The sequence below is a fragment of the Globicephala melas genome, chromosome 9 (assembly GCF_963455315.2).
Source record: "Globicephala melas chromosome 9, mGloMel1.2, whole genome shotgun sequence".
In the NCBI taxonomy this organism is placed as follows: domain Eukaryota; kingdom Metazoa; phylum Chordata; class Mammalia; order Artiodactyla; family Delphinidae; genus Globicephala; species Globicephala melas.
The window spans coordinates 255,547-281,566 of record NC_083322.1 but is presented as its reverse complement, the minus strand read 5'-3'; the positions used below and the strand labels follow the sequence as shown (position 1 = coordinate 281,566).

The 26,020-nt window shown below is 47.0% G+C and overlaps 2 protein-coding genes across 9 annotated transcripts in view; one reads left to right on the top strand and one right to left on the bottom strand.

Moving 5' to 3' along the window:
* Positions 1–4,843, bottom strand: part of ESYT2 (extended synaptotagmin 2) — a 77,019-nt gene extending 72,176 nt beyond the window's left edge. For 4 of the 7 annotated variants that reach the window (XM_070046261.1, XM_030854379.2, XM_030854381.2 and 1 more), the window contains exon 1: positions 4,502–4,828. In XM_070046261.1, coding sequence (XP_069902362.1) covers positions 4,502–4,813 — 312 coding nt within the window. In that variant the 5' untranslated portion in view covers positions 4,814–4,828. Of the gene's footprint in view, positions 1–3,899; positions 4,153–4,501 lie in introns of those variants that run through there. The other 3 variants (XM_060305014.2, XM_070046262.1, XM_060305015.2) reach the window with 3 other exon arrangements.
* A 10,017-nt stretch (positions 4,844–14,860) lies between these two features.
* DYNC2I1 (dynein 2 intermediate chain 1) overlaps positions 14,861–26,020 on the top strand; it is a 44,229-nt gene continuing 33,069 nt past the window's right edge. For both annotated transcript variants that reach the window (XM_060305012.1, XM_030854384.2), the window contains exons 1-3: positions 14,861–15,011; positions 24,267–24,320; positions 25,119–25,524. In XM_060305012.1, the coding sequence (XP_060160995.1) occupies positions 14,997–15,011; positions 24,267–24,320; positions 25,119–25,524 (475 nt within the window). In that variant the 5' untranslated portion in view covers positions 14,861–14,996. The remainder of the gene's footprint in view (positions 15,012–24,266; positions 24,321–25,118; positions 25,525–26,020) is intronic.

The following is a 26,020-nucleotide window of genomic DNA, read 5'->3' as shown; positions in this document are numbered from 1 at the left end:
TAAATTTTTTTTAAAACTGGGCCTTTAAAAAAAATAAATAAAGGGCTTCCCTGGTGGCGCAGTGGTTGAGAGTCCGCCTGCCGATGCAGGGGACACGGGTTCGAGCCCCGGTCCGGGAAGATCCCACATGCCGCGGAGCGGCTGGGCCCGTGAGCCATGGCCGCTGAGGCTGCGCGTCCGGAGCCTGTGCTCCGCAACGGGAGAGGCCACAACAGTGAGAGGCCCACGTACCGCAAAAATAAATAAATAAATAAATAAAATAATGCTATGATAGGATACATTTGTAGAAAACAAACCAATTTATAGGTTAAACTTCCCAAACGCACATCGTAATTACATATCAGTACTTGAATTAAAGTAAGAGTTTAGAATAACTCACACAAAAAACACACATTTAGGCTATGTATATCTCTGAAGCACAATTTCTGTTTGTTTAGCTAATGTAGTATCAATGCGTAAAGTAACATTAGGTTTAACGTAAAAACACTTACTTAGTTAACTGTTTTCATTCACAAGCCCTCCACTTTCATTAAATATTCTTTAAAATGTAAATGTCTCCAAATTTATATTGGAACAATAATTTTTAAAAATTATATCAGTTTTAGCTGGAATTCCATAAGCAAGGAGGTTTGTATGGCTTACTTTGTACTATAACTGTTCACCTGTTTCACTTCTTTATTTTTAAGAGAAATTCAATGCTTATAATTTTTTTTAACAGCACTGAGATATAATTCAAATACCATACAATTCACTCATTTAAAGTGTACAATTCAATGGTTTTTAATCTATTCACAATGTCTGTGATATCATTCAAGGTTAAATGTTGCAACCAATGTAGAAATCATGAAAACCCACAGAGAAAATAGGAAAGAGGTCCACCAGGCCTAAGGAGAACAATAACTCATGAGTCAGCTGTTCATCATCGGTTCTTCACAGGATCAAGGTCTATATTTTATAAACATATTTAATATAATTTAACACAACATGTATTAACTTAATATAATTTAACATAAATATACTACATATATTTTCAATTCCTGTATCTACTTAAATTATATATAGTTCAGTCCTAGCTCCCATCTTGAATGTAAAGTGAGGCTAATATTCATCTGATGCAGAAAAACCAGAGCACACAACCTGATGGATGCAAATATCCTAAATTTAAATCCAGTTTTTAGCTTAAACTAAAAAACAAATAGTTACTGCTTTGTGTCCAGCAACGATGGGGCCTTCTGCTCTAACTTCATGAAGCATTTAGACAGCATAAGAGATGTTGAGGGTGACTGTCCTTTTTCTCTTTGAAAAACAGCAGTAGTGTGCACATAAACAAGAAACCCAAAGATTATCCATATCCCCTTCACAGCTCTGAGGAGGTTCTAACATCTTCTCAAAGCACATAACTGCTCTAGGATCTAGATGCTAAAGTTGCAACCACAGTTTAAAATAGCTAAACTGTGGATCCCGATTTAGCTGCAAGTCTGTTACAAGTGTTCACAAAAATTTTTTGAACTATAAGTCAATGATTAACACTGAGAATAAAAGTACTTGCCCTTCCTTTACATGAGACCAAAGTGTATTCTTTTCTTTTGTCCATTTGGTTCTTAGCCTATACATATTAAATTTTGGCTAGAGTTAAATTCTCCTGAACTTACCAGAAGAACCATGGGAAGAAAGCTCTCCCTAAAGAAAAGCTGGTGCATAATAACAAAAACAGAACACAGAAGTTCACTATACTTTAAATCTCAATCATCAAAGTATTAGAGGAATAAAAGACCAGTTGTCATTTATGACAGGCTTGGGTCTCTACTTATTTGCAGCCATGGAATCAGCATTTATTGGCAGTAGTGAAAGCAGGAAAAGGACAAACTTCACACCAAGTTCTAATTTTTCAAATAAACAAAACTAGCAGTGGACAATCACCCCTACTCACGTCTATAAAAGCTCTTCAACAATATTCTTCAACCACAGTCTAATTTTACAAGGGCCCAATTAACACGGGGAGACCACCGATACAACGAAAAGGCCAGTCCCCAATCTACCAACTCCAACCTGCAGGCCTTTTCCCTGTTAATGGGGGGAAAAAAAAAAAAGTAAAGAATGAATAGTAATGTGGTACACATTAAAGCTGTAGGATCAAGGTCTTACAGAATTATCACGTTGAGAGCCATTTTTCATATGCTAATAGCCTTAATTTGAAACAGTATATGTATTTTTTCTCCAAGTATTCATATTTGTTAATCATCTCATTTTACAGCCAGTATAAATTTTTACTTTACTAAATAAGCAGAAGAAAAATTGTCAGTGAACATATTCAAAAGGGAGGTTAGGAAGTGAGCCCCACATTAGTTTTGCTCTGCTGCTACCCTGCTGTGAATCACAGCTGTCAATGACACACTATGAAATCCATACAAACATATGTTGTTCAAAGCAAAACATCAGCCCAAAGTTCTGAACCCCAAGAACCGAAGTATGTACCGTAAAAATCAAAGAACTACTGATACAGAAAACTTAGCTCTTCTTATGCACGGACTCCCTGGCTACAGCAGAACAGCAGGTCCACATCTAGACAGTGTAATTCACTGGTTTTGTCGTGAAAACAACACGTGGGTATTACAATTTAAAAAAGTATTAAAAAATCTGCCTCAAACCCCAGATTCCTAGTGCTTTTCTTGGATATGATCACCGTCAAGTTTCATGTGAATCCTCACAGTAGTTTTCTAAGCAATACAGGCATGTTTAAGTATACATCTGTGTGTGACGTGAGCACAAACACAAATTTGGAATGAACAAGTAAAAAATTTTGGAAAAAACATAAATTCTTTACTGTACAACATGAACACCACAGTTCATGAGTTTAAGTCACACCGAGGAGAAACCCAAGGAAGGAAGCTTTGGCTAATCACCCTTTTCTTCTGCTAAAAATAGTAATAATTTGCCCTGTCCTTCAATATGGTAACAACGATACTTGTTAATTCATTATGTGAAAATAGGCTGCATTTCACAGCTTTTACAAGCAAATTTGATGTTAGCCAACTGCTCCATAACCGAGCATCTATGAATGTCAGCACCCCCAGTTTCTTTGAATCTCTGCCCTGATTATGTCTGCTGTTTTGGTAATGCCCCTACTCTGTTTTTAGCTACTTTCTGGAATCACTTAATTCGGTGTGACACAAGATACCAGACACCACTTGAAAGTCCTTCTGCGTTTCCAAAGTGCACCTCTGCTCTTGGCTTTTCGCACCTCTGTTACTGAGTTCCCGTTTTCTACACCACCCTCCTCTTTCCTGCTTCTGGCAAAAAGCTACACCACGCTGGTTACTGTGATTGCTCCAAGTAGCCCTGTGCCACACGTCCACCGCGTATTGACGGAATTTTAAATTTCCTAAGTCCCTGACTGTGAGGTTCTTACTGCAATTGCAACTTGTCACCACAAGGCAGTAGCCATTGAGTTCCTCCTGGCCGTGGGCACTCCTGCTTTGCAACCTATTTGCCTTGTGTCATGCACTACATGCCTTGCTTCACAAGCGTCTTCTGATTGGAAACAGGGATCGTACTGCAAGCCCTTTTCTCCTCTAAGAGAAAACGACCCTTTTGAAACTCACTGGCTGGCCATCTTCCCGGAAGTTTACATCAAGCCTAACAGCAGCATCATTTATCTTAAACAAGCACTGTTTCCTACCGTCCGAAACTCTGGCACCTACTCACGGTTAAGAAAGAACGAGGGAACCAACTCCGTTAGTTTCCACGCTGCCTAACTAAAATATGCAGAGAACCGCTTGGGGCACAAACGATCAATACCACGCCTGCCCCACACCCCCCCAAATTCACCTGGGATTCGAGTTCACCCTACATAAAAGTTACTCAGCTTATAACGTTACTTCCAAAGAACCGGAACACACCTCCAATCATCGTACCAGCAAATCTTCTGGGGGACCCCCATTGCTCCTCAACTGTGCCAGAAACCACCAAGAACGGCTGAGACTTCGCAGGCAAGGAGGAAACCGCCCTTCTCCCCACACCGCTGGCCGCCGTTTCCGCAGGGGGCAGGGAGTGGCGTCCAGGCCCGCGCAGGGCACCCGGCGGCCGCGAGCTCACATTCCGCAGGCGGGAGTCACGGCACCGCACAGCGAGGCGTGACGACGTGGCCAAGGCAAGACAGCGCAGACAGCGCCTCACCCGTGCGGCCCTGCTCGGGACCCGCGCGGCGGAGGGAAGGCGCCAACCCAAAGGGGTTCGCGGGCCGAGAGCGGTCGGGAGGCTGGGCCCGGCGACAGCGGCGAGGCCCCGCAAGGTACACAGGCCCAGGCCCGACGCCGGCGCCCACCCAGGCGTACGTGCCGCCCCTGGTCAGGACGCCCCAACGTGGGCGGGTGGGCTGGGGCGTGAGCGCACCCCAGACCCGGGAGGACTTGGGGCGGGCGGGGACGCCTGCCCCTGCGGGGCCGTGGCGGACAGGAAGGTAAGGGCCGGGGGCGTGTCGCGGTCCGCGGCGCCCACTTACCCAGGCCGGCAGGTCGCAGGCGCGCACCCCCAGGCGCACGGCGCGCTCCTCGTCCTCCAGCAGCGCCAGCGCGCGGCACAGACGGGTGGCCTTGAGGCCGCGGCTCCTGCGGCACCACACGAGCAGCCCGAGCGCCAGCAGCACCCAGCTGAAGCTCAGGCCCAGGTAGCCCAGCGCGTACACCGGCAGCAGCAGCGCGAAGCTGCGCGCCAGCTGCACCAGCAGCCCCGCCACGTCCACGCTCAGTGCCGCGCCGGGGGGTTCGGCCCCGGCGGCGCCGGCCTCCGGGCCCGGGGCCCGGGCGCCGCTCATCGCCCCGCCGCGCAGCGCTCCGGTTGGCTCCGGGCCGACGCGCCTCAGCCCGCCCGCCAGCGCCCCTCTGAGGGGACAGCGCAGCCGCCCTGCCTGCCCGCCCGCGCTTCAGCCCGCGGCGCCGTGCGACGTCAGCACGCCGGGCGGTGCGGCGGCGGCGAGGGGTCTGGGGCTTCTACTGCGGCGGTCGGGCGTGGCCCCGGGCCTGGGCGCGGCCTAACGTTGGGTGGACGTGGCCAGCGTGGGACGTCATCCCACAGGACCCGGGAGCCCCGCGAAGGCTGGTGCGCGGGACTGGTGTGTGGCGTCATCGCGCGGGCGGGCGGGGCGCCACTGCCACAGGGTGGGCGAGGCCGGCGTGGGTGTCACCCCACAGGCCTGGCTGAGAGCCCCTGAGGCGGGTGGGGCGGGGCCTTGTGGCGTCATCGCGCGGGCGGGCGGAGCGCCGATGAGGCGAGGGGGGCGGGTCCTGCGTGGGCGTCCACACGCGGGGCGGGGCGCCCATAAGGTGAATGTGGGCGGGGCGTGCGTGGACGTCAAGGAGCGGAACTCACTGGCCGCAGGGTGTGAGTCTGGAAGGGGTGGGTTCTGTGGCTGGTGAGGGTTGGCTCCTGGGGCTGGACCCGCGGGCGGTGAGGGTTCAGCTCGCCCCGTCACCTGGGTCGCGGTTCGTGCAGGGCTGCTGTGGAAGGAGAAGTACACGCTCCTGAGTTTGCGCTACACTTGCCAAGTTTTAAGGTGTCAGTGTTAAAGGCACTTCCAAGCTGTTAGAAAATCCGAGTGGTTCTGTGGGTCCCCGGCTGTGGTGAGAGCCCCCAGCGTGCAGACGTTTTACTGATGGAACTCTCTCAGCGGTTCCGGAGGCGTGAGGAGCGTGCGGGATAGGCCCCTGTGTGCGCGTGGGACAGGAACTGTCCTCGCCCGGCGGGACAGCGGGGACCCAGCGCCCGCTCACTAAGCAGGATGCTGTCCGTGCCCGAGAGCTTCTGCCGCGGGCGCTGACATCCTGCCCGCGATTTCTGAATCGCTTCTAGAAGCACAGACAGCTTTTGATCGCTTTGCTTTCCACAAAACTCAATCAGGGTAATTATATTTATTTTGTAGTCTCCTTAAAGCCAAACAGTTGCAGAGGACAGCCTAGGAAAGTTTTTTAAGCATATTAAGTGAGTTCCAAGGATATTTTAATTCAGTTTGTAACAATAGGGCTAGTTTTTTCCCCTCTCTTGCTCTTCAAATCTTTATGTTACTGGGAGCCTTGCGCGATCATCTTTAGGAGGGGCAGGGACTACTGGAGAGAAATGTAGCAGCTTACATGTTTTTAAGTTCTTGGTGGATGTGTTCGTGTCACATGGGCCCTTCCCTGCCATATTGTAGGGATTCTGGAATAACGATAACTGTGCAGTAGTTGCAGGGGCAAAGACTGCCATTTTCAGGACAAAACAGTGATATCCCACAGACCATCTTGCCGTGCAGACAGGAGAGTGAAAGGCTGAAAGATGAAGAGGATCACCAGCTGAAGAGAACTGCAGTCACAGCCCTGTTAGACGCAGTGAGTGAAGACTTGCTGCTCCCGTGAACTTTGGGGGCAGTGGGAAGGCAAGCATCTGCGTGCATTGGTAACTTTGCCAGAGTCTCATTAATCATTCAGCTAGGCTTGAAGTCTATGAGGGCAAGAACTGTATTATGTGTATCATCATATCTTCACGCTAGCACAGTGCCTGGCACAGCAGGTACTGAATGAATAAAGGATACCTCCCCTCACCTCATCTGTGAGTCTGTATGTAATTATGTATGCATATATGTGTGTGTGGCTATGGAGATATATATATATAAACATATAATCTCATAAACATTGCCCCAGGGGGTAGAACACTCAGCTTTGGGCAAGGGCACTAAACCACAAGCAAGGAAAGGAATAGTTTTCCTTCCCCCAAATTACATGATGTGAGTTGCAAATATGTAAAATGGTGAGTCTTACCCCTTTTCCTACGCAACAGCTTAAAGCTCTAATGCCACCTTTCACTCAAGACCTAGTTACAACCTCAAAACAAGTAGCTGCCTTGTTAACACAGGAAGGAGCATGACCCTTTCTGTCTTGCAGTCTTTCCTCTAAAAAGCTGTAGAATCACATCCTATAGATAAAGAGTTGGGTGAACATGAGCCACACAAGGAATCCTGCATGTCTGTGATAAAGCGTTTGACCTGAGCAGTCTAAGGATGTAAAATACACTGAAGAGACAGGCCCATGCTGTGCACCAATCAGCCTCCAGCCTCTGCTGCCTTTGTGACCCCACTGAACTTCTGGCCACTTCCCAGCAAGGCAGAACCCATCTCATTCTTTGCTGAGTCTAATGGCAGGCCCGGCCTAGTTCTTAGGTTTTTGCTAACATTTTACTCTCTACCTCAATCTCCTGTGACCTCTTCATGTTACCTCTTTCCTTACCTTCTCTGCAGACAATTCTCCAGTGAAAGGCACTGCTTTCTCAGAGGAAAGAGGAGCATCACTGTGAGTGTTCCAGTGCAGAACTGTAAAGGTTCAGCCTCTGCGCTCCTCCTTTCTAGTTTCAGAGAAAAGTGCTGCCTTCAGTTTAAGTTCAATCCGTTCTGCTTTGTTTTAGATCCCCTCCTGCCTAGCACTGGGCCTTATCAACCCTTCGTCCACCTCTTCCCCTCTCCCTGTCCTAGCTCCTTCCCCAGCACCTCTATGTGGGCTTCAGTGCAGAGGGGAGGGGCACAGTCTGCCTCCCTTCCTTTCATGTTACTGTCGACTGAAAAAAATGCACAAAGTGAGAGTTGTGAGTTAAGTTTTATTTGGGGCAAAATGAGGACCATAGTCCAGGAGACAGCCTCTCAGATTGTTCTGAGGAACTGCTCCAAACAGCGGGCCAGGGTGGGGACGGAGGGTTGTTCAGCATATGTGTGATTTTGGTGAAGGAGGTACACGCAGTCGAGCACACATTTTGGCAGAATGTGGCTGCTCGTCACGAGGAGCAGATGTCTCTGTAAATGATTTTAGTGCTTTTCTAGCTATGAGAACATGCAAGAAATTGGGCTCATAACATGGTCTCCCGAAAATATCTAACTATCTGAAGACCTGTTCTGCCGGTTTTTGCAGAGCACAAAGGGCCTCATTCCTGATCTCTGCCCTGAACTCCTTTCAGGGGGTGTGGAAGGCCAGCGACTGCAGTGGCTGGTGACCTCATCTTTGTAGAGGCAGATGGCGAGCGACAATTTTTAGTTGGCACTACCAACGAGTCTCATTTTTCCCAGACTCATCAAGACTCCTGTTCCTTTTTCTCAGATGCTTCTTTGGTGACACAATCACACATTCTTTACCTGAGCCACCTGAGTGTGTCTCTTTGCTGTGCAACTAGAGGAATCAGGAAAAGCTTGGTCCTTGCTTGCTTGCCCAGATTACTACAACATTTTCTTAATTGATTGGTATCTCTTTAATCTTGCCCTCTTTAAAAGCTCCCTAGAGACCTGTGCTCCCCAGCACGGAGGAGACAGTGTTAGGCCTAGTACTGGTGACCAGTCAGCCTGGTTATACTGGCAAATAGACACATACACTGGATAGTGCTAGGATAATGCGTTATCCAGGATAATGCAATTCAGGCTTCTTGCTGTTGGAGATCTCATAAGCATGCAAAGGGGGAGGTGGAAAGAGCCCTGAGGTGTTGGATTGGAGTTGGAGGGAGTATGAACTCGTGTGTTTTGATGTAAGTGTACAGGTAGACGTACATGTAGTTTCCAGATCTCACTTTTAAACACCATTCTGCAGCAAAAGGAGCCAGGGATCTTCTGAGAAACAGTTGACTTCAGGGCTGGAGCAGATGAGCCTGAAATATTTTGTTGTGCCAGAAAGTAAGAAAAATTTCAAAGAATCACATGATGCCAAAGGACATAGGAGGCGACGGGCGGGGTGCCCACTGATTAAATCTGGGGTAATTTGAGCAGCAAAATCAAGGATGATGTTGGCAGATTACAACCCAGTGAGTAAAACAGGAACCCACGAGTCCATACCGATGTAGGTGAACGAGCAAGTGAGGAATGCATGTGAAATAAATCATTGGAGTGACGGAAGCAGAAAATCGGCATTTAGCGGTCACCGTAGGGCTGGAGTGAGTTATCAGTGGAGGCTAAGGATGGTAGGTGGAGGTTTTAATACCTGCTACTAGGTACTCGTCAATCCCAAAGGGAAAAGCCGGCAGGTGTGACCCAGCTACATATTGCCAGCAAGCTAGGGACACGTTGGGATTTTGCGTCCTGACTCCACGAGCTGAGAGGAGTAGAGCAGCATGTCTGGGCGTCTCTACCAGAAAGCTTGATCCAGGTGTGGCCTGGGGGCTCACTGGACAGGTGAAGTGTTAGAGGCCCCTGTTTTCTTTTTTTTTTAATTTTTTTAATTTTTTATATTTTGGGGGGCCCCCTGTTTTCTTACTGAGGAACTGTAATTACCCCAGATTGCAGGAAACTGAAGAGGCACAACTACATGCAATGTATGTTCCTGAGTGGGATCTGGGCCACAAAGGAAAAGAAATATTTGGGGGACAGCCTGTGCATTAGACAGCAGAGTTGTATCAATCTTTACTTCTGGACTGGGAGGGTTGTGGAGCAGGGGCTGTCCTTGCTTTGGGGAAACAGGCCCTGGAGTATTTCAGGGTGATGAGTAATCATATCTGAAGCTTTTTGTCAGATGACTCAGAGAAAGACCAGTGATGATGGGTAAGTGTGTGTGTAGATAGATGATAAGTGTGAGTCAGGGACAGGCGAGTGGAAGCACATGCTGTATGATCTGGGTGATGGAGACTTTTGTACTCAAATATTTTCTCTAAATTTGAAATTATTTGGAAAACTATTTTTTAAAGTTCCTATTTCTATCAAATGGCCAATATAAAATGCAGATTTGATTGAATCTCTTCCCTGCTTATGAACTGTTTGTTTTGCTTCTGCTGTGAAATTAAAGATCCTCTGCAGGGACTTCCCTGGTGGTCCAGTGGCTAAGACTCCACGCTCCCAAAAGAAGGGAGCCCAGGTTCGATCCCTGGTTAGGGAACTTGAACCCACATGCCGCAACTAAAGAGTTTGCGTGCCGCAACTAAAGATCCTGCACGCTGCAACGAAGATCCCACGTGCCGCAACTAAGACCGAACTCAGCCAACTAAATTAAATATAATAATAATTTAAAAAAAGATCCGTTGCAGAACAAGCAGAGCTCTGACCCTGCATCTCACCTCACACGCCCCCCCCCAACCAGGGTCTGTGCCCTGCACTGTCTCACTGCTTCTCACTCTCCCCAAACCACTCTGTCTACTCTCTCTGTGCCTTTGCACCTGCACTGCTGTTCTCTGTGTCTGAACTATCCTTCTCTTCTGTCCTTATGCAAAACTCCTATGCATCTTTCAAAACCTGGTTTGTATGTCTCCACCTGTGGAAAGCCTTCTGTGGCAGTGAGTTAATCCTGTCTAGGCTTGTCTCCATGATGAAACTTATCTACTGAGTACAGCTCAGGTTTCAGGAGCCCCGAAGCAGCTCTGTGCCTGTGAGGGGAGACCTGATGTTTGTGGAGGAGTCTGAATTAGGCGGTACCTATTAGAGTCCCCAACTGGAGCCGAGTACTGAGTCACAAGCCCTGTTTCAGTGTTTACCAATAATGAAGATGATACTTGCGCGGCCTGGCTGGGCCCGTCTGCTCAGGCCTAGAAAGGCAAGTCAAGCGTTGGCTGAGCTGTGGTCTTCTTGGAGACTCTCACCTGAGATCCTCTCCCAAGTTCATTGCAGCTGTAGGACTCAGGTCCTGATTTCTGGGGGCTGACATTCAGGGGTCCCCCTCGGCTCCCTCCACATGACCCCTCCTGATGTGGCCGTTTGCTTCTTCTCCCAGGACAGCAGGAGTGTCTCTCTGAAGCGTCACCTCTTTTGGTGTTAGGCCCACTAAGGACAATCTCCTTTCTGACTTAGCTGATTAGTAAGCTAGTCTCCGGCGTGAACTCATCACAGTCTCAAGGAGAGTGGACCACGGACTCGAGGGGCATTTAGGGTTCTGCCACTACAGTCTCTGTGGGTTAAGAGAAGAAAGGGGTGTTGATGGGCTCTCTGAAATTCCAAAATGTGCTCCAATTATGGTTTCATATGGTAGTGGATAATTTGTGAATTTACAAAGGAAGCCTATAATTTTGGTATCCCACCCATTTTCATCTCTAAATGCTTGTAGGTTAGGCGATAACCTATAAGAACAACAATAATAAAAGTGTTAATAACAACTTTTACTGATGGTTCGGTTTGCGCCAGACACAAAATGCTAACTATTCTACAGAATTACTCCTTCAATCCTCACAATCCCTACAGAGTAGGTACCCTGTAATTCCCACTTTTACTGCAGGCTGTAAAACACGCTGCTAGTGACTTCTCACCAGCCCTTAGTTAACATGGCAGGTAGGTTTCATATCCACACACTACAGTGACACTATCGTGATGCGACTTTTGTAATAAAGTTACTTATTACTGTGAAAAAAAAAAAGCGCTTTTGTTTCTATCACAACCTGCAATTGTACTGGTTTATAGTCTAGTGAAGGAGTTGGACATACATTTTTTTTTTTTTCCCGGTACGCGGGCCTCTCACTGTTGTGGCCTCTCCCGTTGAGGAGCAAAGGCTCCGGACGCGCAAGCTCAGTGGCCATGGCTCACGGGCCCAGCCGCTCCGCGGCATGTGGGATCTTCCCGTACCGGGGCACGAACCCATGTCCCCTGCACCGGCAGGCAGACTCTCAACCACTGCGCCACCAGGGAAGCCCAGACATACATTCTTAAATTACACGGAAGAGGATATGGGAGACTGTGACAAGCGAATCAGACACAGGTGAAGCAGAGGAGGCTCTGGCGTGAGCAGGGGGTAAAGCTGCAGGGATCCGGGCAGAGAAGCAGCCTGCACAAAGGCCACGAGGCTGAACAGAGCCCAAAGGCCACCAAGCCGCCACCTAGTCTCTGCCTTCCAGGGCCCAGTCCCCCATTCCAGCCTTGTCTCCTGCCATCCCGCTCCACTCACACACCCTGTGTTCTGACCTGCACTGCCCACGTGGGGCTGTGAGCCCAGGAAACGGGGCCAGTCTGAACTGAGGTGTGCTGTCAGTACAAAATACACAACGGATTTCGAGGCCAGTATTAAAAAAGTATAAAACAACTCAATATTGTAAATATATTTTATATGACAAAATGATAATATTTTGTATATATTTGGTTAAATATTTTATTAAATTTGATTTCATCTGTGTTTTTCACTTTTTAAATTATTATTTTAAATTAATTAATTTTTATTTTTGGCTGTGTTGGGTCTTCGTTGCTGCGTGCGGGCTTTCTCTAGTGTCGAGCGGGGGCTACTCTTCGTTGTGGCGCGTGGGCTTCTCATTGCGGTGGCTTTTGTTGTGGAGCACAGGCTCTAGGCACGCGGGTTCAGTAGTTGTGGCTCGCGAGCTCTAGAGCGCAGGCTCAGTAGTTGTGGTGCACGGGCTTAGTTGCTCCGCGGCACGTGGGATCTTCCCAGGCCAGAGCTCGAACCCATGTCACCTGCATTGGCAGGCGGACTCTTAACCACTGTGCCCCCAGGGAAGCCCCTTTCACTTCTTAAGATGTGGCTACTAGATAATTTATGATAACCCCTGTGGCCCGTATTATATTTCTACTGGACAGCACTGTTACAGATACAATTATTACATTTCCTAAACTCTCCAAACCTCTCCCTCCCTCTGCACTTGCACCTATATTTCTTTTCCCCTAAGATGTTCTCTGCATGCCTCTGCCTGGGTTTTTTGTGCTTCAAGTTCCACCTGAAATGAGGCCCTTCCCATCCTCATTCCTTTCCTCCAGGCACATTTTGCCACTTCCTCATGCACTGCATTTTATGAGTAGCTCTTACACTTTCACATTATTTAATAATTGTTTGCATATTTCTCGCTCCTGGCGATTATGAGCAACTAGAGGTCCAGGCAGTGTTTTATTTATGTCTCCAGCACTCTAACAGTCCCCATGTCATCAAATGAACTTGTGAGTCATCTATTGAAGAAAGATGATAGAAGAAACACCACAAGATAAAATGTGATTGGCAAATAAGTTACTTAGAAAATAATTGTTTTAAGAAGTCCAAGGAGAGAAAGATCGTTTTAACTTCCTCTATTGACATTTTTTCGGCAAATATTGTGGGGATGGTGAGAGAGAGGAGATAGCCCTGTGAATATGGTGCATTTGGGGAACCCTAAATCATTCTGTTTGGTGACAAAAGAGTGCAACCGAGTGAGAGCCAGGTGGAGACAGAAGCAGGGGGTGAGGTGAGTCACCTGTTGGATTGCTGCCTGCAACAGAGGATGGATTGGTGGGGCTGGAGTGGAAAAAAATGAGGAAGAGACTCAAGACACATCTTGACAGGAGTTTTGACTGCACTCGGGAGGGGAAGAAGGGTTCTGAGGGTTCCAGGGCCAAGCCCAGCTCATTCATGCAATGTGCGTGTCCGTGACTTAATCTAATACTGTGGCTGATGACTTTGTCATTACAGTCAACAGTCTGAAGCTTTCCCAATATGAGCTGTTTTCTCAGCTGACAGAGAATGGACTTTGGCGTCAGACCATCCACCACCCTAGCTTTCTGAATTTAGGCAACTGAATTAATCTTTCTGGCCCTCAGTCTCCTCATCTGAAAAACAGTAACATGCCTATCTCACAGGGACGCTATGAGAATTAAATGAATTACCAAGGGGAAGGTTTCAGTTTGGTGCCTCCTTTGGAGCAGTTCCTAAATAAATCATAGCTATCACTGAAATTACCTTTCCTACCATCCTTTCCTGTTTGGTTCTTCCTAAGCCCTGCTGAGTGAAAATGAAAAAGGTAGTAGTGGAAACTCCAAAACCGGAGCACAATTAAATATAAAAGGACGATTAGATCTGTTATTAACTTCTCTAAGGCAAGGAGCTGAGTAAATGGCTTTTATGTAGATTGATCCATAAACCGTAATAGTATGTGACTCAAAAACACAACGTCTGAAAAATAGTGTGTCTACAGAAAAACCATGACATCAAAAGCACAGACCCCTAGTGACACGCTCACCGATGTGCTCCTTAGCACACGATTTGAGAGCCTTCTCTCTCTCTCTCTCTCGTGTGAAAACGGTAAGTGGAATCTTTTCTAAGTAACATTTGCAGGCTAAACAGACGCGAAACAGTTTGCAGAATCAGGGCTAAATGTCAGTTATAACGTGCAACACGGGCGTGGGACCCACACCTCTCCAGCCTTGCAGGTTTAAGGCTGGCTTCTATTTTAAGCTTTAAAGAAAATAGTTGTGGTAAAATAAATGTGAGATGCAGACCATGTGTCAGTATTTCAGTCCTCTCATCTCTTGATTTGTATAAAAGCTGCGTCTTTCAACAATTACTTTTTCAGATACTTTGTGATTCCTACCAATCCTGCAAAATATGTCCTACGAAACGACAACCACAGGCAAAGTAACTCGAGGATCGAGAGCCTCCGCGGAAGGAAAGCTCCCTCCGCTCCCGCTTCGAAAGGCGGGTTTGCTTGTTTCCCTGCTGCAGCTCCGGTCCTGCCGGCAGCCCGCAGGCTCAGCCCGGCTTCTTCCCCGCCCCGAGCACCGCCGGGCCTCACAGCAGGCTGCAGACCCCGCGCCCCCGGAAACACACATCCCACCCGACGAGAGTCCCCGCAGCGCTCAGCCTCCTTCTGCACCTCCCCCCGCTTCCTTTGGGCCTCCTGGGTGTCACAGGACGGCGGTCGCTCAGCGCTCTGCGGCCCCGCCTGTCGGTTGCTAGAAGGCGGGGAAGCGCAGGCGCGCTGGGGGCAGCCGCGTGGCATGCCGGGCCGGCGGTCGCTCGGCGCTCTGCTGCCCCGCCTGTCTGTTGCTAGAAGGCGGGGAGGCGCAGGCGCGGCGCGGGGCATGCCGGTCCGGCGGTTGCTCTGCGCTCCGCTGCCCCTCCTACCAGTTGCCAGGAGGCGGGGAGGCGCAGGCGCGCTGGAGGAGGCCGCGGGGCACGCTGGGCCGACGGTCGCTTGGCGCTCGGCTGTCCAGCCTGCCGGTTGCTAGGAGGCGGGACGCCGGCCCGGCCAAGGGTGTGGGTGCCGGGGCGTCTCCTCCCGGGGCCTGGCCCTGCTGAGGGCAGCGTGGCCGCCCGGTCCTGCGCGCGGCGATGGAGCCCGGGAAGGTGAGTGTGAACGCCGCGCGGGGAGACCCGTCCCCGCCGGGACCGTCCACCTGCTCGCGGGCGGAGGTCGCACCAGGGCCGGGACTGGAATTCTGGCTGCGCGTGCGACCGTGGGAAAGTTACCGGCGTGTCTATTTCCCAGCGAATAAATAGGGACAGTACTAGTAGGATTGGATGAGGTTCTACAAATAAAAGTGCTTAGAATGGTGTTATTAACTCACTAACTGTGAACTGTAGTCGTTCCGCTTGTCTGTGGATTCCCGCTAAAAGACGAGGAATTTAGTTTGCATGCATTTCTTCGTACCTTCCCTCCTATTCCATTTTTTTTCTATCATCCACTTTTATAATGTTAATAATATGGATTAGGAAGTTAGTGCCTTGGCTGCCCTCCATTTATTTTTAAGCTCACAAACTTCCTGACCGCTGTCATCTTCTACACCGGCCCCTTACATTTTCTTTCCTTTTTTTGAATTTTATTTTATTTATTTTTTTATACAGCAGGTTCTTAGTAGTCATTCATTTTATTTTTTTTCACACACACACACACACACACACTGTATTTTATTTTTACAAGAGACAAATAAACTGACACCAAGCATTGTAACTGGATGACCACAACAAAAGCAACAATGATTGCAATTACCAAACACGAAACACACTCACACTGTGTCCTAATATTGATATTCAGTCCAGGAATCCTCCACTGTAACAGCTCCTTTACTTATTTTTTTTGTGTGTGGTACGCGGGCCTCTCACCGCTGTGGCCTCTCCCGTTGCGGAGCACAGGCTCTGGACGCGCAGGCTCAGCGGCCATGGCTCACGGGCCCAGCCGCTCCGCGGCCTGTGGGATCTTCCCGGACCGGGGCACGAACCCGTTTGCCCTGCATCTGCAGGCAGACTCTCAACCACTGCGCCACCAGGGAAGCCCGCAGCTCCTTTACTTTGCAGTGAAAATTGATTTGTATATTTTTTGCCTCTGAGTCCTTGTGGGATTTTTTTTTGTATTCAAACAGAAAGTAACAAAAATTATAATCATCCTCATCAGTTCGCTCAGTCCCATGTAATTAATTTTTTTTATCTTGATCTTTTGTTAGGACTTTTATGAATTCATCAGTTTTCCATTAGAGTTCTGAAAATGCTTATTCATTCAGTTCCGCAGTGTAGTCAGTTACCAGTAGTCATCCATTTTATACACATCAGTGTATACATGTCAATACCAATCTCCCATTCATCCCACCACCACCCCCCCGCCGCTCTCCCCCCTTGGTGTCTGTATGTTTGTTCTCTACTTCTGTGTCTCAATTTCTGCCCTGTAAACCAGTTCATCTGTACTATTTTTCTAGGTTACATATATATGCGTTAATATACGATATTTATTTTTCTCTTTCTGACTTACTTCACTCTGTATGGCAGTCTCTAGATCCATCCACGTCTCTACACCTGACTCAATTTCGTTCCTTTTTATGGCTGAGTAATATTCCATTGTATATATATACCACATTTTCTTTATCTATTTATCTGTTGATGGACACAAGTTGCTTCCATGTCCTGGCTATTGTAAACAGTGCTGCAATGAACACTAGGGGGCATGTGTCTTTTTGAATTATGGTTTTCTCAGTGTATATGCCCAGTAATGGGATTGCTGGGTCAATATGGTAATACTGTTTTTAGTTTTTTAAGGAACCTCCACACTGTTCTCCATAGTGGCTGTATAAATTTACATTCCCACCAGCAGTACAAGAGGGTTCCCTTTTCTCCACACTCTCTGCAGCATTTGTTGTTTGTAGATTTTCTGATGATGCCCATTCTAACTGGTGTGAGGTGATACCTCACTGTAGGTTTGATTTGCATTTCTCTAATAATTAGTCATGTGGAGCAGCTTTTCATGTGCTTCTTGGCCATCTGTATGTCTTTCTTTGGAGAAATGTCTGTTTAGGTCTTCTGCCCATTTTTGGATTGGGTTGTTTGTTCTTTTAATATTGAGCTGCATGAGCTGTTTATATATTTTGGAGATTAATCCTTTGTCCCTTGCTTCATTTGCAAGTATTTTCTCCCATTCTGAGGGTTGTCTTTTCGTCTTGTTTATGGTTTCCTTTGCTGTGCAAAAGCTTTTAAGTTTCATTAGGTCCCATTTGTTTAGTTTTGTTTTTATTTCCATTACTGTAGGAGGTGGATCAAAAAAGATCTTGCTGTGATTTATGTCAAAGAGTGTTCTTCCTATGTTTTCCTCTAAGAGTTTTATAGTGCCCGGTCTTACATTTAGGTATCTAATACATTTTGAGTTTATTTTTATGTATGGTGTTAGGGAGTGTTCTAATTTCATTCTTTTACATGTAGCTGTCCAGTTTTCCCAGCACCACTTATTGAAGAGACTGCCTTTTCTCCATTGTATATCCTTGCCTTCTTTGTCATAGATTAGTTGACCATAGGTGCCTGGGTTTATCTCTGGGCTTTCTATCTTGTTCCATTGATCTGTATTTCTGTTTTTGTGCCAGTACCATATTGACTTGATTACTGTAGCTTTGTAGTATAGTCTGAAGTCAGGGAGTCTGATTCCTCCAGCTCCTTTTTTTTCCCTCAAGATTGCATTGGCTATTCAGGGTCTTTTTTGTCTCAATACAGATTTTAAGATTTTTTGTTCTAGTTGTGTAAAAAAGGCTGTTGGTAATTTGATAGGGATTGCATTGAATCTGTAGATTGCTTTGGGTAGTATAGTCATTTTCTCAATATTGATTCTTCCAATCCAAGAACATGGTGTATCTCTCCATCTGTTTGTATCATCTTTAATTTCTTTCCTCAGTGTCTTATAGTTTTCTGCATACAGGTCTTTTGTCTTAGGTAGGTTTATTCCTAGATATTTTATTCTTTTTGTTGCAGTGGTAAATGGGAGTGTTTCCTTAATTTCTCCTTCAGATTTTTCATCATTAGTATATAGGAATGCAAGAGATTTCTGTGCATTACTTTTGTATCCTGCAAATTTACCAAATTCATTGATTAGTTCTAGTAGTTTTCTGGTGTCATCTTTAGGATTCTCTGTGTATGGTGTCATGTCATCTGCAAACAGTGACAGTTTTACTTCTTCTTTTCCAATTTGTATTCCTTTTATTTCTTTTTCTTCTCTGATTGCCATGGCTAGGACTTCCAAAGCTATGTTGAATAATAGTGGTGAGAGTTGACATCCTTGTCTTCTTCCTGATCTTAGAGGAAATGCTTTCAGTTTTTCACCATTGAGAATGATATTTGCTGTGGGTTTGTCATATATGGCCTTTATTATGTTGAGGTAGGTTCCCTCTATGCCCACTTTCTGGAGAGTTTTATCATAAATGGGTGTTGAATTTTGTCAAAAGCTTTTTCTGCATCTATTGAGATGATCATATGGTTTTTATTCTTCAACTTGTTAATATGGTGTATCACATTGATTGATTTGCGTATATTGTAGAATCCTTGCATCCCTGGTATGAATCCCACTTGATCATGGTGTATGATCCTTTTAACGTGCTGTTGGATTCTGTTTGCTAGTATTTTGTTGAGGATTTTTGCATCTATATTCATCAGTGATATTGGTCTGTAATTTTCTTTTTTTTTTTTTTTTTGCGGTACGTGGGCCTCCCACTGCCGTGGCCTCTCCCATTGCGGAGCACAGGCTCCGGACGCGCAGGCTCAGCGGCCACAGCTCACAGGCCCAGCCGCTCCACGGCATGTGGGATCCTCCCGGACCGGGGCACGAACCGGCGTCCCCTGCATTGGCAGGCGGACTCTCAACCACTGTGCCACCAGGGAAGCCCATGTAATTTTCTTTTTTTGTAGTATCTTTTTCTGGTTTTGGTATCAGGGTGATGGTGGCCTCATAGAATGAGTTTGGGAGTGTTCCTTCCTCTGCAATTTTTTGGAAGAGTCTGAGAAGGATGGATGTTAGCTGTTCTCTAAATGTTTGATAGAATTCACCTGTGAAGCCATCTGGTCCTGGACTTTTGTTTCTTGGAAGATTTTTAATCACAGTTTCAATTTCATTACTTGTGATTGGTCTGTTCATATTTTCTGTTTCTTTTTGGTTCAGTCTTGGAAGGTGATACCTTTCTAAGAATTTGTCCATTTCTTCCAGGTTGTCCATTTTATTTGCATAGAGTTGCTTGTAGTCGTCTCTTAGGATGCTTTGTATTTCTGAGGTGTCTATTGTAACTTCTCCTTTTTCATTTCTAATTTTATTGATTTGAGTCCTCTCCTTCTTTTTCTTGATGAGTCGGCCTAATGGTTTATCAATTTTCCTTATCTTCTCAAGGAACCAGCTTTTAGTTTTATTGATTCTTGCTATTGCTTTCTTTGTTTCTATTTCATTTATTTCTGGTCTGATCTTTATGATTTCTTTCCTTCTGCTAATTTTGGGTTTTGTTTGTTCTTCTTTCTCTAGTTCCTTTAGGTGTAAGTTTAGGTTGTTTATTTGAGTTTTTTCTTATTTCTTGAGGTAGGATTGTATAGCTATAAACTTCCCGCTTAGAACTGCTTTTGCCGCATCCCATAGGTTTTGGATCATCGTGTTTTCATTGTCATTTGTCCTTAGGTATTTTTTGATTTCCTCTTCGATTTCTTCAGTGATCTCTTGGTTATTTAGTAACGTATTGTTTAGTCTCCATGTGTCTGTGTTTTTTACGTTTTTTTCCCTGTAATTCATTTCTTATCTCATAGTGTTGTGGTCAGAAAAGATGCTTGATATGATTTCAATTTTCTTAAATTTACTGAGGCTTGGTTTGTGACCCAAGATGTGATCTATCCTGGAGAATGTTCCGTGTGCACTTGAGAAGAAGGTGTAATCTGCTGTTTTTGGATGGAATGTCTTATAAATATCAATTAAATCTATCTAGTCTATCGTGTCATTTAAAGCTTGTGTTTCTTATAAATTTTCTGTTTGGATGATCTGTCCATTGGTGTAAGTGAGGTGTTAAAGTCCCCCATTATTATTGTGTTACTGTCAATTTCCTCTTTTATAGCTGTTAGCAGTTGCCTTAGGTATTGAGGTGCTCCTATGTTGGGTGCATATATGTTTATAATTGTTATATCTTCTTCTTGGATTGATCCCTTGATCATTATGTAGTGTCCTTCCTTGTCTCTTGTAACATTCTTTATTTTAAAGTCTATTTTTTCTGATATGAGTATAGCTACTCCAGCTTTCTTTTGATTTCCATTTGCATGGAATATCTTTTTCCATCCCCTCGCTTTCAGTCTGTATGTGTCCCTAGGTCTGAGGTGGGTCTCTTGTAGACAGCATATATATGAGTCTTGTTTTTGTATCCATTCAGCAAGCCTGTGTCTTTTGGTTGGAGCATTTAATCCATTCACGTTTAAGGTAATTATCGATATGTATGTTCCTGTGACTATTTTCTTAATGTTTTGGGTTTGTTTTCGTAGGTCCTTTTCTTCTCTTGTGTTTCCCACTTAGAGAAGTTCCTTTAGCATTTGTTGTTTGGTGGTGGTGAATTGTCTTAGCTTTTGTTTGTCTGTAAAGCTTTTGATTTCTCCATCGAATCTGAATGAAATCCTAGCTGGGTAGAGTAATCTTGGTTGTATGTTCTTCCCTTTCATGCTTTAAGTATATCATGCCACTCCCTTCTGGCTTGTAGAGTTTCTGCTGAGAAATCAGCCGTTAATCTTATGGGAGTTCCCTTGTATGTTATTTGTCGTTTTTCCCTTGCTGCTTTCAATTCGTTTTCTTTGTCTTTAATTTTTGCCAGTTTGATTTTTATGTGTCTTGGCGTGTTTCTCCTTTGGTTTATCCTGTATGAGACTCTGCGCTTCCTGGACTTGGGTGGCTATTTCCTTTCCCATGTTAGGGAAGTTTTCAACTATAATCTCTTCAAATATTTTCTCGGGTCCTTTCTCTCTCTCTTCTCCTTCTGGGACCCCTATAATGCTAATGTTGTTGCATTTAATGTTGTCCCAGAGGTCTCTTAGGCTGTCTTCATTTCTTTTCATTCTTTTTTCTTTATTCTGTTCCACAGCAGTGAATTCCACCATTCTGTCTTGCAGGTCACTTATCCGTTTTTCTGCCTCAGTTATTGTGCTATTGATTCCTTATAGTGTATTTTCTTTTTCAGTTACTGTATTGTTCATCTCTGTTTGTTTGTTCTTTAATTCTTCTAGATCTTTGTTAAACATTTCTTGCATCTTCTCTATTTTTGCCTCCGTTCTTTTTTGGTCCTGGATCATCTTCACTATCATTATTCTGAATTCTTTTTCTGGAAGGTTGCCTATCTCCACTTCATTTAGTTGTTTTTCTGGGTTTTTATCTTGTTCCTTCATCTGGTACATAGCCCTCTGCCTTTTCATCTTTTGTATATTTCTGTGAATGGGGTTTTTGTTCCACAGGCTGCAGGATTGTAGTTCTTGCTTCTGCTGCCTGCCCTCTGGTGGATCAGGCTATCTAAGAGGCTTGTGCAAGTTTCCTGACGGGAGGGGACTGGTGGTGGTAGAGCTGACTGTTGCTCTGGTGGGCAGAGCTCAGTAAAACTTTAATGGGCTTGTCTGCTGATGGGTGGGGCTGTCCCCTCCCTTTTGGTGTTTGGCCTAAGGCGACCCAACACTGGAGCCTACCCGGGCTCTTTGGTGGGGCTAATGGCGGACTCTGGGAGGGCTCACGCCAGGGAGTACTTCCCAGAATTTCTGCTGCCAGTGTCCCATGGTGAGCCACAGCCACCCCTGCCTGTGCAGGAGACCCTCCAACACTAGCAGGTAGGTCTGGTTCAGTCTCCTATGGGGTCCCTGCTCCTTCCCCTGGGTCCCGATGCACACACTACTTTGTGTGTGCCCTCCAAGAGTGGAGTCTCTGTTTCCCCCAGTCCTGTCGAAGTCCTGCAGTCAAATACCACTAGCCTTCAAAGTCTGATTCTCTAGGAATTCCTCCTCCCATTGGCAGACCCCCAGGTTTGGAAGCCTGACGTGTGGTTCAGAACCTTCAATCCAGTGGGTGGACTTCTCTGGTATAAGTGTTCTCCAGTTTGTGAGTCACCCACCCAGCAGTTATGGGATTTGATTTTATTGTGATTTCGCCCCTCGTACTGTCTCTTTGTGGCCTCTCCTTTGTATTTGGATGTGGGGTATCGTTTTTGGTGAGTTCCAGTTTCTTCCTGTCAGTGATTGTTCAGCAGTTAGTTGTGATTCCGGTGTTCTCGCAAGCAGGAGTGAGAGCACGTCCTTCTACTCTGCCATCTTGTACCAATCTCTCTACATTTTCATAAGTTATTCCATAACTTAAGTCTTCTGTGATTTGTTTATAGGATGTTTTAAAAGTTGTGTTAACCAAAATTTTAGAAATGGAGACTTGATTGAGATAAAAACGTGTTTATTTGGCGTTTGTTATGACTGCAGCCCGGGAGACACAGATTCAAGCTCTTGAACTGCAAAGTGAGGGCGGCTTATAAAGGCAAAACGGTTAGCTCCATGAGCTGTTTGTCAAGAATGATCGTTGGCGCTTGGAAGAAGTGAGGGCTTGGCTGGGGTCCTCGCAGCTGGCAGGCGCTGTTCTGATGACTGGTAGTGTTCTTGGATCTGGTGCAGTTCAGGAAAAGTTCAGGTTCTCAGTGGCGCAGGTACGTGTCTGAGACCAGATCCTCAATGGCCACCGCTTTTGTTTGCCTGAACTGGGATCACTGCATTATAATGTCAGTCTGTCATCAGTTATCATACGGTGATTATATAGGCAGTGTCCACTGTAGAGCTATGCAGTGTGATTGCATCAGGAAGGACATCGAGCAGTGTGAACACGTACATATCTGTATGTACAGGTAAGTAGGAGGGGTATGTCTGTATTTAGGTTACCCTTCGATAAGGAGGTTGGAGGTTCTGCTGTTCAGGCAGCTCTCCTGGGGTTTTCTTTTGTTTTCAGGGTGGGGTTTCTTCCTCTCGCAGGAGGAAATGCTGCCTGCCTTCTTGGAGCGTCAGTTTTAATTTACTTGCCTGCCTGCCTCACAGGGCAGGACCCTGGCTGAGTGGAGGGCACGGGGCAGGGGGGCTCCTGGTCTGAAGTGCTGTGGTCTCACATACACGGGCTGTGCATGGAGTTTCTGGGGATACATGTGACAAATGGGGCTGTGTTGGGCACGAGGAGCTCTGTGTCATTTTACAGCTTTAAAAATTTACAAGAGAAAAAAGAAAGGAAAGAAAGAAAAGCTTCAGGATGAAGTAAAGCCCGAAGCTGGGTTTTGTTGGTGAAAACGGAAGAGGCGGCGGGAAGCCCTGGGGTCTCTGGTGATCTGTTGCCTTCAGGTGTTTTTACTCTATTGGCCTCAGTAATGCAATCACAGCCGTTAAGAGCCCGTTTCCCACACACTCGTCACAGAGGCTACCCGCTCCACAAGCAGCGCATATGCTCTCCCTCGGGTTTGGCCCATTTGTTTGGAAAAGGTCAAGTATTAAACCTCTCTAAAGAGCCGTTAACTTGAGAGAGAAAACATTTTAAAGTTCAGCAGCTGCAGGTTATAGCTATGCTAACTGCCGCTGACCATCTTCACCATGTCTTACCGTGGACCCCTTTTGCTAAATCGACCGATTTATCAGAAAAGAATACGTGTTCCAGTGACAGCAGGGCACGATGTACTTTCTGGTTGTGCTTTGGTAGATTCTTGGCCTGGTTGCTTTTTATTTATTTCTCCTTAGAGTGTTTATGAGCTGTTGTGAATTTTTTTCTGCTTCCCTCATTTTCACATCAACAGGAAAAATTTTGGTGGCTGATCCGTGAATATGTTTTCATTTTCACTTGTACTCCATTTGCTTTAAATTTTAAACACACCAAATCGCCCTGTATAAGGCAGAGTGTCTCAAAGGGAAATGAGGTAGACAGGGTAGATTTACCTTGTTCTCTATGGGAAAACATCCTTGGTGGCTTTTGTTACTTATCACCCCGTGCACGTGGCCAGAGCCCCTGGTTGTGGGCTTGTGTGCTCTTAGCACCCGAAGAGGCACCTGCCCGGCACAGATCCCACCGAGGAGTCCGCCCTGAGTCCGCTGAGGGGAGGTGGGGCTGGGTGCCTGTGGTGGGCCCGAGCCTCGGAGCAGCATGAATATGAAGTAGCCTGTGATCATTTGTGGGTAATTTTAAAAAATCGGTGTTCGTATTGCCTTTTATTCTTGTAGATAGACAGTAATTTCTGGCATACCGAGGATTGCCATTGACTAAAATGGTCTGATGAAAAATCAGCTCACTGGAGCATAAAAAATTAGATATTTTAAACTTTAAAAATTCTAACTCTATACTTTTCTTTTTAGAGAAGAACCAAAGATGATACTTGGAAAGAAGATGAGCTCAGAAAACACCTTTGGGTAATATATTTTAAAGATTTGGGAAAAAAGATTTGAGTTGGGGTCTGTTTGGACGCTGGATGGTAATCTTGCACAGTGTTACCGGGTTCTCAGCTCTGCACAACTTTGCTTCCATGTGGCTCATTTCAGAGGTGGTTTGACTCAGAGATAAAGCCATGTGGTTAATTGCTCTGGAACCCTCTTGGATCGGGTTTTCCGTCCCAGTTCGGCCCAGCATTCCACCAGTTGGGTTCCTGTCAGCGTTCAGAGCTCGGGCCTTGTGAGTGTGAGTGCGTGTGCGCGTGTGTGGTCTGTGTGCATGTGTGTGCGCGGCTGAGGGGTTGCGATCAAGACCTCCTGAGAGGGGGCTTCCCCGGTGGTCCGTCAGTGTTTCAGACTCCATGCTTCCAGTGCGGGGGGCTCGGGTTCGATCCTGGTCATGGAACTAAGATCCCGCATGCTGCGCAGCATGGCCAAACAAAAGACCTCCTGAGAGTTTCCGACAAGGGTCCTTGTTCCTTGAGAGGGGCCCCCGGCGGATAGTGTCCTGGAGACTTTCCCGCACAGCCTCAGCGCCCCTTTCTTTTCTTTCTGACTCACGTAGCGCTTTAGGTTTGATCTGCCAGCACACGGGGACGTCCCTGTAAGTGGGCGCCTCGCCAAGCACGGGCTGCCAAGCTGAGCCCGCTTCTGCGGGTTCCAGAGTCTGCGTCCCGGCCCGTCGTGCCGGGATGGGGAGCAGTTGACGCCAGCGCTTCTTAGGGCCCTTCAGTGAGTATGAGCCTGGGTTCAGAGCCCCGTTGTCCTTCTCCCGCGCAGGCCGCTCGATCAGCCAGTCCCACGGAAGAGACGAGGCCCAGAGCCCGGAAGCCGCGGAGGGAGTCAGAGGCGGACCGGGCGGACCGCAAAGAGCGCAGACCCAGCGCCGCAGACCGTGACGCCGAGTACAGAGAGAGCGCGGCCGAGAGGGACGGCCAGGCTGCCGGGGGGCGCCCGCGCGGGGACAGGGACAGGGACAAGCCGCGGGACAGCAGGAAGGACAGGGGCCGGCCACAGGAGAAGCACCAGGAGCGGGACGCGGAGAAGCCCCACGGCCGAGCGAAGGAGCGCAAGAGGGGCCGGGCGCGGCCGGCGGAGCTGCGGCAGGTGGCCATGCACCGCAGCCGGCTGGGCGGCGACCGCGACCGCGACAGGGACCGAGACAGGCCGGAGCACAGGCGGGCAGGTCTGTGACTCGGGGGCACTTTCCTCCTTGGAGGTGGCCCCTCCCCGCTTGTTTTCTCTCCTGGTTTTTATGAAGGTCTCGGCTTTGACTGTGAAGTGGGAGGCCCCGGTGGTGCTCGCGTGTGCTCTTTGCACTCTTTTCTTTCGGGTTTTTTTTTTTAGAAGATGTTGGGGGTAGGAGTTAATTAATTAATTATTATTATTATTTTTTTTTGCTATGTTGGGTCTTCGTTTCTGTGTGAGGGCTTTCTCTAGTTGTGGCAAGCGGGGGCCACTCTTCATCGCAGTGCGCGGGCCTCACTATCTTGGCCTCTCTTGTTGTGGAGCACAGGCTCCAGACGCGCAGGCTCAGTAGTTGTGGCTCACGGGCCTAGTCGCTCCGTGGCATGTGGGATCCTCCCAGACCAGGGCTCGAACCCGTGTCCCCTGCATTGGCAGGCAGACTCTCAACCACAGCGCCACCAGGGAAGCTTTCTTTCGGGTTTTTTTAAAACTCA